Source organism: Podarcis tiliguerta (genome assembly GCF_965153285.1).
Source record: "Podarcis tiliguerta genome assembly, chromosome: 5".
Taxonomy (NCBI): Eukaryota; Metazoa; Chordata; class Lepidosauria; order Squamata; family Lacertidae; genus Podarcis; species Podarcis tiliguerta.
In genome coordinates this window covers 37923310-37937438 of record NC_139538.1, presented here as the reverse complement: position 1 = coordinate 37937438, position 14129 = coordinate 37923310, and the positions used below count along the sequence as shown (strand labels likewise).

General features: G+C 43.2%; 1 protein-coding gene across 1 annotated transcript in view; it reads right to left on the bottom strand.

Moving 5' to 3' along the window:
* Positions 1 to 14129, bottom strand: part of IGF2BP2 (insulin like growth factor 2 mRNA binding protein 2) — a 66085-nt gene that overhangs the window by 10902 nt on the left and 41054 nt on the right. The window contains exons 5-11 of the mRNA XM_083443297.1: positions 12086 to 12149; positions 10421 to 10693; positions 6035 to 6169; positions 4053 to 4175; positions 3304 to 3439; positions 2918 to 3046; positions 786 to 854 (exon numbers count right to left, since the gene is read on the bottom strand). Of these exons, the coding sequence (XP_083299423.1) occupies positions 786 to 854; positions 2918 to 3046; positions 3304 to 3439; positions 4053 to 4175; positions 6035 to 6169; positions 10421 to 10693; positions 12086 to 12149 (929 nt within the window). The remainder of the gene's footprint in view (positions 1 to 785; positions 855 to 2917; positions 3047 to 3303; positions 3440 to 4052; positions 4176 to 6034; positions 6170 to 10420; positions 10694 to 12085; positions 12150 to 14129) is intronic.

The following is a 14129-nucleotide window of genomic DNA, read 5'->3' as shown; positions in this document are numbered from 1 at the left end:
AACATTAGGCAAAGGTGCTCGTGGCACAAAGATCTACTTACTGCAGAGCTATGGAATGACAAAGCCTGTATCCATGAAGGTGTCGTCCTGCTATTTGGAATGGGTCACAGCTTAATTGTAGAGTACATGCTTTCTATTCAGACGCTCCCAGATCCAATCCCTTGCATCTCCAGTTAAGAAGATCGCAGGTAGGACAGTTTGGAAAACCTCTGCTGAGACACTGCCAGTCAGACAGTACTGGGCAAAGGCAGTCCAATATTCTGACAGTATAAGGCGGCAGCTTTGCAAGTTGCAAAGTGTAAGTGGCAACACTCTAGAAAATACATGTATGAAAAAGGTAATGAAGGGGGAATTGGCACCTGGCTCCCTGTGACTACAGTGGTACCTCTTAATTTATTCCGGAGGTCCGTTCTTAACCTGAAGCACCATTTAGCTAATGGGGCCTGCCGCGCCACCGTCGTGCGATTTCTGTTCTCATCCTAAAGCAAAGTTCTTAACCCAAGGTACTATTTCTGGGTCAGCGGAGTCTGTAACCTGAAGCGTATGTAACCTGAAGCGTATGTAACTTGAGGTACCACTGTACAAGGTAAGCAGGGCAGTGTAGAAGCTCCTTGATGGCTTTGCTGTGCGTTACTGTCACCAGTGCAACTGAGCGGGCAGAAACATGGAAAAACTGCTCTGGAACAGAATCACTTAAAAGCCTCCTAAGCGAGAAGACAGGGCGTGCTGCAAAGCAAGGTGCACGGAAGGCAGCGCATCCAGGAAGAGCAGGGCAATGCACTTACAGAGTGCTGATGCGGGTATGCGCCAGTCGGCGAGGCTCCATAGAGGCCCGAGAGGTATGCCGCGTGGCTCTACGGCAGGAAAGAAAGTGACAGTCAGTGGGGAGGGGCTGGAGGCAGAGGGCCACATGTCCTAGGCCTGGGTATGGGTGTCTGTAACCGGCATTTCTGCAAGGCGCCCTTGACGCTGACATCACCAATCCCTTTCCAGTGTGACGTGGATGATTCTCAGCTCAATTCACAGGCTGCCTCCACTGTAAAGATTGTGTCCAAGTTGGAACAGTATCATCCCCCTTTCTGATTGTGAGCTCAGGCCAGCTGACAGGATTGTAACCAAAAACTGAGCCACAGAGAAACTAGAGGGAGGAGTCAGCAAGCATGGGAAGGCACCTCGAGGTTTAGAGCAGTACAAAAACGTCCTTTTTGAACACAAAACCTAAGGGGGCAAAACACAGCCAAATGAGGACTGAGCATGCTGGGCTGCCACAGAGTGTTACATGTCAGCCGGAAATCTCAAAAAACGGGGCCAGAGGGGAATGGAATGGCTGGTGAAAGCCTGACCATGAGCATTCCTATTAGTAGGTGAGAAGAGGGTGCAATGTTTTCTTCCAGGTCCCACTTGCTCCCATTGGGTGGGGGGTGTCTGTGTGCCTATCAGTTTAGGAGCAAAATTGGCCCACCCAGTCTCGTTAAAATAAATAAATGCTTCTACATACTTGGAGGATCATTTGGGTTGCACGTGTATATACATCTTTTAAAAACAAAAAAACAACAACCCTTATCTGATCCTTTTATTTCTCTTTGTGGGGATGGTAGTTGCTGGTTTATTAATCTTATTCTTGTTTCCCATCCTGGTATCACATCATAAGGGTGTGCGTGAGAGAGAAGAATATTCAAAGTATTTTAAATAAATAAATATGTTTATTTTTAAAAAGTAAAACTTTCAAAGGCAGCTGGAGTTTCCAGGAGGTCCAGAAAAACTGAGGCGGCAGTTCAAGGGGGATTGGAAGTGGGTCAAGAAAAAGCAAAAATGAACCTCCCTAATATCAATTTTATTTTACATTTCAGATTGCTTTTGCTAACTGTTATGATCTGCTGGTGACTACTGTTATCTCTTACCACACTGCTATGTTTCCCCCTCTATTGCAGGGTATTTTTAAAATTTACTGTTGCTTTTATAATTTCATTGATTTTGATGAACTGTGGTATTAAAATATTTTAAAAATAAATATATAGTGTGTGTGTGTGTGTGTGTAAAACAGCCATGCACTGAATCACACACTTGGCCCATCTAGCACAGTAGTGTTTACTCTGGCTGGCAGCATCTCTCCAAGACCTCTCTCTATCTGCAGATCCTTCTTTTTCATTGGAGATGCCAAAGACAGAACTTGGGACCTTGCACCTGTAAAGCATGTGCTCTACCATTGAGTTGTGGGACACCCCCTATATATATTTAAAGCCCAATACAAGGTTTAGCTAGGTATGGTGCACTTTGCACATGAGTGCTGCCACTGCTGAACAAAAAAATCCATGCTGTTCTGCATGGGATTACACATAATCAGATAAGGACACCCCTGTTTCCCAGAGATATACAGAATACCTTCTGCAGCTTGTTTCCAAAGTTAGCTCACCACTGAGGGATAGAGGTTGTAGCCTTCAAGGTGAGCTATCACCATGAGGAAGAGGGTCACATCACGCAGCACCCTGTTTCTGTGGCCAAATGTGTGGGCTGTGATACCTGGCACACTCACACCCCCCCCCCTCAAGAGGTCCTTGTTTTCTGAACCGGGTAAGCAAAGTCAGCCAACCGGGTAAACAAAACGGACGCCGATGTTGTCTGAAAGTTGCCCTAGGATTTAAGGGGAGACCGGCTTTCTTAAAAGCCCACAGGGATGAGTCTCCAATACTGTCATCACCAAAGACCTCACTTCCATACCCCAGCAATTGCACCTGCCCGCTTCCCCCAAACTGCGTAGCAGGGCACACTCCAAAACACTACACTTGAAGCAAAGACCTGCTTGCAGCAACTGGTAGTTGTGTCTCCTCCTTGCCTCTAGAGGGCAGCAGGACAACACCACAGAGTACATTTGCAGAGGCACGTACATAACAGGGTAGAGAATGCACCAGCTACTTACAGCAAAAGGGTTGTATGGGGCAGTGACAGCAGGCCTGCGGGCTCCAGCTCCAGAGGGGAGCATGGATAAGCCTGTCGAGAAGATGCCCAATGCATTGAGGTTAAGTCCAGGGATCAGATTGGCTTGTTGCTAGAAAGAAACACAAGGGGAAATGAGAAACAACAAAGCAACCTGAGGGAGGGTGGGGGAAACTATGTTTGGGCCGCCTAACTTTCGTCCAGTGAAGACAGACCTGAAGGTGTCTGACATTTTCTTTGGGGTGGGCAAGGCATCCACACACCTCCATCTTTACTTGCCCCCATGGTGACTATTGGGCTCTTACCCCAGGACCACCGGATTCTCACACAGCAAGCACACACGCAAATAGGGCAGGATCAAGAGCTTACATTGACTGCTACAATGTCATTTTCGTAGGCTTCCCGAAGCTTGTTCATGATCTCCACCTCAGCATTGGAGCAGGCCTCAATGCTACCCTTCACGGTGATGGTCCTCTCGGGGTTATAAATGGTTAAATCCTGCAAACTGGATAATCGGAGAAGAACAAATGTCCTGGGATTTGTAACGTGCCCTGTGGTTGACAGTACAGGCTAGGCAACAATCATCTTTATAAAGCAAATCCAGAAAGTTAAATCTATTGATGAGAACAACAGATCAAGAAGACAAGTTATTTAGGTTGAGCGCAGATGGGTACAAGAGCCTCTTGTTTTTCACTTTGAACTGCCAAGAGGACAATCCCACCACCCGACTCTGTCAGATGGATTAGCTGGAACATCCACAAATTAGGAAGTATTCCACACACAGGCACACACAGGTATATGGTATCGATGGTGGGTTTTTTCCCAACTGCTAAAAGGCCAGGTTAGCCAACCAGGTACCCTCCAGGTGTTAATGGACTTGACCTCCCATCAGTCCTAGTCAGCATGGTCAATGGTCAAGAGTGATGGGGTTTGCTGTTCAAAGACATATGGAGGGCCACACTTTGGCTACTCATGCTCTATGCTACAAAGAGAGGCAGGTTATTGGATGCCACCCAATATTTGGGGTGAAGGGGTTGTGCTCAGGTACATACTGTAAATTTCTCCTTGGTCTAATTGAGAAGTGTAATTTGACTGCCTACCTGGTCAGCGGTACTTACGGAGAAATGGTGATCTTGGTCCCCGTGTCTTGCTCAATTTTCTTCAAGTTTCGTCCTTCTTTGCCAATCAATCTCCCAACTAGGCTATTGTGTGCTAAGATTTTCAAGGGAATCTCTTCAGCTCTGAAAGATGTGAAAAAACATTAAATCATTTTTTCTGACATTAGTCTTCCCCCCAGTCCTCTTTTCTGAAGTAGGTTCCCTAGCTGGACTTTACAGGGCTCTTCAGCAATACAGAGAGATGCAGCTCCAAAGTCTTCACTGTTGCTGATTGGAGAAGACCATGGTACATTTCCCAACACCCCCCCCCCCCCAGCATTGTACAGGATAACCGTGATTATCTGCAGCCTTTTACAACGTCCTAGTAAAACCAGTGGGCTTCATAAATACTTGGCCACACATGTTGTTTTTCCAGGTACAAAAGAAGCTAAACTGTGAAAGAGCAGTATTTAAATTTCTCTCCTCACCACGTTTTTTCAGGGTTCACGGTAATGACACATATAGAAGGCAACAATTGTTTTAGTTGCATTTCAATGACATAGATGTGATCTGCATAGCAGACTTCATAAACCCCACACCCAAGCCATTACCACCCTTGCAACTATTGCATTTGGGACCCTGCTGCCCAGCAAGCCTAGCTAGATAACTGCTTCCTACAGCTTGCTTTTGACCACAAAGCATATAAGTGTCCAGATCCATCACTCAAAGGGTTCCAGCCACCTATTAACATGGGCCAAATCAGTCCATCAGGCCTAGCAATGCAGGATGTGAAAAGATGTATGACTTCTCAAATGTCTACAATGAAACCAGTGTGCTAAAATTAGAAATGGCCAAAAAAGAAGGTGGGGAGAGGAGGTGACATACGCCAATGGTGGCTTTATTTATTTAGTTGCCGTAGAATGAAACACTGGCTGCAATCTTTACATAACCAGGAGCTCCATGATCCAGCAAGACCTCATCCATTCCATGAAAAGGGAGGGTTTTTTAAAAAAACAACAACACAAAGGAGTCTTTTCAGCTAGCAATGGGGTTAAGGCCTTCACCACTGGACCAAATTAGTATGTGTGCCTGAGTGCAGGCATATGTATTTACATATATTTCATATGAGGTGCTTTAAACAGAGTCCATTACTCCACCCAACGCAACATAACCACTGCCTTATAGCAAGACAGACCACTGGAGTTTCTCCAAGTCCTACCTAGAGATCCTGGGGGTTGAATCTGGGACCTCCTGCAAGCACAGCAAATGCTCAGCCACCGAGCTGCAACCTGATCCCCAAAGCCCATTACTGTGCATCCTGATTGGCAGATGCTTTCCAGAATCTTATACTGGTCCTGCCACAGTTAAAAATCCTTTAGCTGGAGATGCCGGAGACAAGGGTGCCAACTTGAATAAAATATTGGGGTGGGGGTCAGGTAAGCCCCACCCCACAAAACGGATTATGAGACATGGCACACACACACACACACACCATTTGAATGACAATGGCTGTCAACTGTGGGGGGCAGCCCCCTCAAATATTTTATTGGGGGAGGTGAAGGGACCTCAGCACATAGGAGTTGGCTTCTATGGCTGTAGATTAAACCCAGAACCTTAGTTCATGCAAAACTAATTCTCAGGACATGAGGAGCATCTGCTTATGGTAGGGTAGAAATGCTTATTTAATCAATAAAAACGCAATGTATTAATTCCCAAACATATATTGATTAAGGCTTATAGACTATACAGAATCCCTACTCCTTGTGGGTCAGTTTGAGATGGTATTTCTTTGTCTTCTCCCTCAAGCCGATTGAGATTCCAGCCTGTAGAAGTTAAGACTGTAGAAGTGGAAAAGGCAAAAGGCATTGTGTATGCTCTAAAAGGCGAATTTGTGTGGTATGAACCTTCGATGCACAATGTTACATGCATGCAAGACTTGCTACTTGAGGTGCTAAAGGTTCTGTTTCGTGCTGTTTCGGGATATCAATGCCAGTGATACTTACGATTTTGTTTCTTCAGCCTCCTTCTGCATAATATCAAGTATCATGCGACATGCTTCTGAACACCTCTCTGGGGTGGCGTGAATGGTGATTGGCTTCTCTGCGGCACCAGCGTTTTCCTTTCGATGAATATCTACCCTGCAGCAACAGAGCCCATACAAAGAAATCTGCTAGGGGTCAGAGAAAGGTGCCTGAAGCTGGCACCCTAATAAACCAGCGAAGGAACTGCATGTAACAGTGTACAAGGCTATTTGACATGATTAACCACCAGCAAAGAACCCATCTTCAAGCAAGCATTGAACCTTGCATAAAGGATAATGCAAGAAAAGCATTAAGATTTAGGGTTCACATTTATACATGGTTCAGCATTACAGGAGCAAGCTTCTAGCTCCTGTGCTCCTTCCTCTCATGCTATGATGCCCTTCTTGACTGCCACGTTCATAGCAAACCATTGTTTGTTATTACATCAGCAGATTAAGGTATACACTTGCCTTCCAATGACACAAAAACCAGTTTCAAACCACGGTTTCCAATTCTGTTTCAGGGCAAGCAGAAACCACAATTTTTGCACTTCTTACAAACCCAAGAAGTCAAGGAAGGAGATGAGATTATGTGAGCTTGAACATGTGAGACCAAGACACCAAAGTGTAGAAGAGTGATGTAGTGGTTAGAATGTCAAACCATGATTGGCGAGACGTGGGTTCAAATCTCCATTAAGCAATGAAGCTCATTGAGTGACCCTGGGGCATTCACTCTCAGACTAACCTAACTCACCGGTTGTTGTGAAGATAAAAAATTGAGTGAAATAAAATCACAGCTAAATGCTTCTCTGGTTTGGATGCCATGCAAATCACTGTTTTCCAAATTATGAGATCTTCCTGGACACATTAGATGATGTTGAAAGGCTACAAAGCAGTAAATATATCATGTGCTTCTTACCTTAAATATTAATACAATTATATGTTAGAAGCAAGAAAGATTAGCTTCGCTGCAGAAGTTTAGATTTCTTGCTTAGTACATCTCCCTTTCTTACAGAGAAACAATCCTATAGAGGATTACTCACCTATCTAACCCCTTGAAAATGGATTCTGGATGGAACCAAATTTAAATGAAGCAGAGTGCATGAATATACAGTGGTACCTTAGGTTAAGAACGTAATACATTCCAGAGGTCTGTTCTTAACCTGAAACTGTTCTTAATCTGAGGTACCACTTTAGCTAATGGGGCCTCCTGCTGCTGCCGCACGATTTCTGTTCTCATCCTGAAGCAAAGTTCTTAACCTGAGGCACTACTTCTGGGTTAGCAGAGTCTGTAACCTGAAGCATATGTAACCTGAAGCGTATGTAACCCGAGGTACCACCGTATATGCATGCATGGATATACTCAAACATACCCTAATACAGGAGCTAAAAAAATATCTGCCCCTGCTGCGAGCAAAACTGGTATAATCATTTACATAAGGTATGAAGAAACTGTGGCCCTCCTGATGTTGTTGGACTCAAGTTCCCACCAACATGGCCAATGGTCAGGGATGATGAGAGCTGTAGTCCCAGAACATCCGGAAGGCCACAGCATCTTCATGCTCGATTCACGCACAGGACTGGTTCAAACAAGCTGCATCATCACCCCCACCCACGTGAGAGTGCTGTCTCATGAGTCACCATCATGATGAGAGTCAGGAAGACCACAGACAACGTCCCCCAAGTGCTTCTACCCCACACCAGCTAGACGGCCGGTACAGAAATGGCCCTTTATGCTCCCAGAATCGTATGTATAAACAGACTCAAAGAATGTATTTAAAAATACATAATTCATTGGCCTTTTGACATTAACACAATTTGCATGCATTTAAAAACCAAGCTAGCATTTCGATTCAGATTGTGAGTGACCTTGCAGAAATGGAAAACAATGCAATATCTTATAAGGCATCTTTGAAGGCTGGTGCACATGAAACAGTCACTATGTGGAGGCTGTTGTAAATGGCTTCCTGCGGGCAAGACAAGCTGTCTGTGGGTAGCAGCTCATCCTGGAGACCAGGCAATTTTTCTCCATGCCACCATGAGGCTCGCCCACCCAATAAATAAGTAAAATTAAATCAAAAAGATCAGCCCAATCTATGTGGCACTGCACACAAAACGTCTTGTATTGTGAGAAGCAGCTGCCACACTGAGTCATTTAACCTTCACATGGCACCGGTTTCCTTTGTGCTGGCCTTCGTCTGGGGCACAATGCAGGATAACATCACACATGTAAAGAAGCCATAGCATCCCAATATTGGGGTGGGCGGTGGCTCTGGGATGAGGAACTTGGAAGGATTCAATAAGGTATGGGGAACTTGTGGCCCTCCAGATATCGTTGAACTCCAACTCCCATCAGCTACAGACAACATGGCCGACGGTCAGGGAAGATGGGAGAGACAGTCCAGCAACATCTGGAGGGCTAAAGGTTCTCCACCGCTGGGTTAAGCAGACCTGCTAGTCACTGCCATTGTCCTGTGGCATCCTTGTTTACAGTGTGGCGAAAGAAAAGTAGTGTGGGAGATTAACACTGCTGACTAAATATGACAAATGTGGAACTAGTTTGGAGGAGAGCCCAGGTATGTAGCAGAGTAGACTGGATGGGATCACACCCATTCATCAGGCATGCATGTCCCACTTCTAGGTCCACCAGGTGGCCATACATTGGATGCAATATTTGCACAAGACAAAAAAAGCGTAAAGCTCAATGACCGTAAGCCCAAACCATGCAGTAATTTCCAGGATCACCATCATGTAGTTTGCATGCATGGGATGTTATGCGCACACACACACACACACACACACACACACACACACACACACACCCTGCACAAACAAGAAGCGCAGTTACTTCTGCTGGAGCCAGAGGCAGAACAAGTTCAAACTGTGATCAGGACAGGCAGACTTCTGCCCTTTCTATCTCACACAGGTTTATACTTAGTGTCTCTCCAAAACAAGCTTTGATATAGAAAAATGGACACTAATCTTTAGCTTAACGTGTCACTTGGAGAATAATCTTTTGAGAAAAACGAAGACTGGGGGAAATGATTCAAAGTTTGAATTACAATACAAAGTGTACGCTACATAAGTGTACTTTTTCTCTGGCCTGCCTAGGACCAGTCTGGATAGTTGGCCTTGGAGAAGATTTGATGCTTTCATCCCAAAAAAAGTTTTTGATCTGAGTTTCTACTGAAATGAGGCTGCATTTTAATGTTGTATTTTAATCTTGTTTTTAAGTTGTATTTTAATCCATTGTTTTTATACCTGGTGTTAGCCACTCTGAGCCCGGTCTTGGCTGGGGAGGGCGGAGTATAAAGATTTTTTTTAAATTATTATTATTATTATTATTATTATTATTTCCAGTTCAAAGTGCTACGTTCCAAGCATGACTTTCCTTCTCCAAGGTCTTTACACCTAAGGAATGGGTTTCAGCTTCAATAAAACCCAAATCATACACTGTAATGTAACATATATAGCATTTTACATTCCAATGTTAAACTTCCTTGAATAAACTATTGTGTTCTTAAGAATACCAAGCATCAAATAATATAGTCAAAGGAATTCTTGCTCCTCTCTAAAGGAGATGAGAGGGCTCCCTCATCTTTTTTACTTTGACTAGCTCAGATAATGCTTTCACAGGAATAGCAACCTTCCTAATGCAAAATGAAGGTCTCTCTTAGTTGTAGGATCATATATATTTTCTTATAAATACTTGAACTTTTTGATGGTTTTGATGATCTCCTACATATAATGTTGTTGCACACAATATGTTTTTCTGGCTAAATCGCAGATGACATGATCAGGGTTAGAGTACAGTTATTCAACTATTCCAAGAAGAGATGGAGGAGCTTACAGAAAAGAATTACAGTAGCAATTTGATGACAAAATGATTAAAATATTATAAACACCCCTTGCACCCCAGTTATGCAGAAGATATTTGGTTCCGAATAGCAGCAACCAGCTATAGGCTGCTGGTGGTATAACAGTAGTAGCAGCAGCAGCAGCAACAACAGTAGCAGAAGCAGCAACAACAACAAACTCTGGGGAAAGGCGCTATGGGTGACAGTACATAGCAAAACAGGTTAGTGAAACTATCCAGAATTTCTGCAAACACAGGGTGAGTCTGAAAAGGACAATTTAACCATCACAGTTGCAGGGCTGTAATACCTATCAAGCCACAACTTCCACATAGGTATACAAAACACATCAGAACGGGATTAAAATTTGCTGCAAAGAGACAAAGCTTTTGCTACACAATGCACACCAGAGCCCATTGCTCTGCATTTGGTCTTTTAAAAAATCACAAACTAGGGACATAAAGGCTACAGACAGAGCCCCTGTGGAAGGAAATTAAACCATTTGTGGTACTTACTTGGACTGGGTTTGCTTAGTAAGGTTCTTTATGGTCAAGCCCTCCTTTCCTATGATCGCACCAACAAATTGCGTGGGGACCAGGATCCGTAGTGGGAAATCGAGCTGTTTGGGCTGCGAGGAGCCCCCAGGGGAGGGGCCCTGCTCCCTGGAAGAGTGGCCCCCACGCCGGGATCTCTGAGGGGGCTGAGGGGAGCTCACCTCGTCGTCTGGGATGTAGGAAATCTTGAAGGAATGGTTCTCAAACTGGTGACCACTAAGCTTCTCAATTGCTCTGAAACAGAAAAAAGGGGATTATTTTCCCTCCCTGACAATAAACTAACCCTAAAGAAAAATCCAACAGCATTCCTTGGTTCAGTTCTTTATATTTTCTCAGCCCCACCCCCCAAAAAAACTTCCTTCATTTCAGTAGTATGATTTGAGTGTGCTGGTCCTTCAACTGGTGGGTCACAACAGGAGCACTACAGCCATTTATTATACGGTAGAAGATTAAAAAATGGGTTTCCAAATACATTTTTGGGTCCCGAGTCTAAAAAGGTTGAAGATACCTCATTTGGGGTGAGGGAGTTTTTAGATGCTGTTACTATTGGTGAACAACTGGGAGTCAAAATTCCTTGTTAATCTACTTCAAATCACCTAGGAAGTTATCAGTAGATCCTTATCTACCTTCTGCCCAGCTCTGTTTTGTGGCTCTTGCAAGTGATTCCTGTGAATTATTATTCAATGGATTGTGAAACAGAAAAGTCAACTGAAAAGGCTAAACTGTGAAAATTAGGAGTCTACTCTTGAGAATATAACTGTCCATATTTTGTGAAAAACACATTCATGCCAAAAATGATTAGCAATCACTAAAAGGTTAAAAAAAGACTACCGATGCCAAATTAGCTAATAATAATTGCTATCAACTTCAACTGAAAGCCTTGAGAGTTAAAAATTGTGGCCAACAGCATAGACCTCAGTATGCTTACTAAGAAGCCCAACCCAATTTGTTAAGTGCAATAGGATTCACTCACTAGTATGTGAGTTTAGGATTGCAACCTCAAATTACAACTAATGCTAGCTGAATTGGGGCCATATTATTTTGCATTTTGTGGATATTGTTTACTATCTGCAGCTAAGTGCACTAAATAAAGGAACCCTAATTCTGTTTTTCTATGGGCACAAAGTTGGTGCTTGCCAGTCCTGTCCTTAGAATAAAATTCCACTGGTCAAAGCAATGTTGAATCCATTGTCCTCTTTTTCATTTGCTGGAAGTATTTGGCACTTCATACATAAGGGATGGGAACTTTGTGTTCCTTCTGATGTTGCTGGACCACAACTTCCATCTTCCTGACCAAGTGTCAGGTTGGATAGGGCTGATCAAAGCTAAAACCCAGCAACATTTGGTAGGGCCACAGCTTCCCCATCCCGGTCAAACAGGGTGCTTCCATTTCTCAGTAGCTATTCTGCTTGGCCCTCAGAGAAACCGTTCATTGGTTAGCACTCAAATAGCACAGACAGGTAGATAGATGGATGTTTCTGGTACAGCGGTAGCTAGGCCATAATGCACCACACACTAGTTTTGTTGCAGCAAATAAAGGAAGAAAATTCGGAGAACATTGTCAGGAGAAAAAACAGAGCAGAAAGATAAGAAAGAGTAAAAATTACACTTAGAACTGCCACTTACACTTTCGCTTCTTCTTTTGTTGCATATGTAACGTTGACAACTGCTGTCTCTGATTCTGTATTAACTGAAGGGGAGCAGAGAGAAACAAATGTTTGGGTTACCATGTGGGAGAATATCACAAGAGGAGCTTCTGTTTTGAATCATATTAATTCAGTGAGTTTCTCTCAACCCCATCCTCCATATTCATTGTCATACAAAATGTTTTCTAGAACTTCATATTGAGAATCTTGCATCCTAAGAAACTCACATGGTCACCTCGGCCCACAGCAGCTATGTTGGAGATTCAGAACTTCACTACAGGCTATGATAGGCCGATTTGGAGATGCAGTGTCATTGGCTGAATTTGGCCTGGATTTGGCTTTTGGCACCCCATCACTATCCCACATTTCAGTTAGCTCACAGCACCATGAAAAACCATATCTAGGATGAATTTAGCCTGTGACTTTCTATGCACATAAATGACAAAAACAGTTATTTTCCCATGGTGTTAAAATAATCCTGTGAACCAGTTCCTCCAGCATGTCCCTCTATCAGCTTTCTGCTTAATGAGATGACTTTGATAAGCACTTTTCATGACTGTTGGTTACATTCATAGATTAATTCCCTTGAAAGATTAGCATGATGGCAATCATTTCTTTTACAGGATATTGTGTCTGTCAGGGTAGAATTTGCTGAATGAAAAGACAGAAGCAAGTTGTGACTAGACAACTAACCTAATTTACTGCGTAGTGTTTAAATCTAAAAAAATCTCATAGGCAAAACAGGGGTTTATACTGAAAGTCTTGAAAACCCCCGAGAGAACAGGTTCTAAAAACAACAAAATGTTTCATTATGCTCAAAGTGTTTTTTCAGAATTAGAATCAGTAGAAACCAAGAAAGGAGAAAGCTACAGAGGTTTATCTTTGCAAATTGTCCGTAAGAAATGTAAGTTGCTCCCAATGAAGGAATTTTCTAATTCTGAAACACATCAGGCATAATAACATAACACGGAGAACATGTTCATTCTGGTTTGTTTCTATATCCAGTGCTTCTGGTTTTATGCTGAAAACCTGCCTCCAGGCCAATGTATGAACCCCAACTGAGTTTTCTTCATATTTCAACAGAAAGACACTATGAATATTAGGTAAACCAAGGAGATACAGATCATTCTCAATATCACACACAAATACAGGGCACTACTACTGCCCAAGTTCCAACAAATACAAACAAGCACATGGTATATTGTGGGTGTGCCTTCCATTTTCCTTATATCTAGACTAATCTAAATGCTCCAGAACTAGTAAGATAGTAATTCTCTTGCATCCTCTGAGATACACATATGTGCTCAGCTGTGTGTGGTTAAGTGGTCTAGACAGCAAAGGGGGAAAGGCCAGGAATGTGGAAATCACTTGGCTGTCATAATGTGAAACTATCAGTCTTTGTAACGTCTTTGGCGTGTGGTCATCCGCAGATTCTGACTTCTGGCCTGAAGTTTTTAATGCTGAGAGTGTCAGAACCCTGCCGCTTGAAGGAAGAGGCCTAATAGTTTATTTGATCTGCCACTGTTGCAGAAGCAAGCAAGCAAGAGTTTTAGTATCTCAGGCTCCCTGAAAGAATAACACAACTTATTTAAAAATGCAGTCAGATAAATCAGTACTCTTGCATCCAGCAAGAGTCTCCCTTCAGAGGATTTGGGGATAAGAAAGTGGATGTACGTTTGCTTTGAATCTGGTGTCAATCACACACGCTCAATAAGTGTTCTCCCGACAGCTAGACACTTCACACATGACAATGTTTCTCCTGTGCCAATACGCCTGTGTGTCAAAACCAACTTGTGAAGTGGCTATTGGATAAGCTTTTATTCAGTGATTACCCTGAAGTCCAGAATAATTCTATGTTTGGGGGGTGCTTCAAGACAATTTTTCCTATACATGTTACATATTTATACCCTATTAAAATATGTCCCTGTATTTTATTGCACGGGAGACAGTAAGGACGCACATTACTCCAGAGTACTATGAAGCAGATGTTTAATAAGTACAACAGTCCCCGTGAAATGAATCAT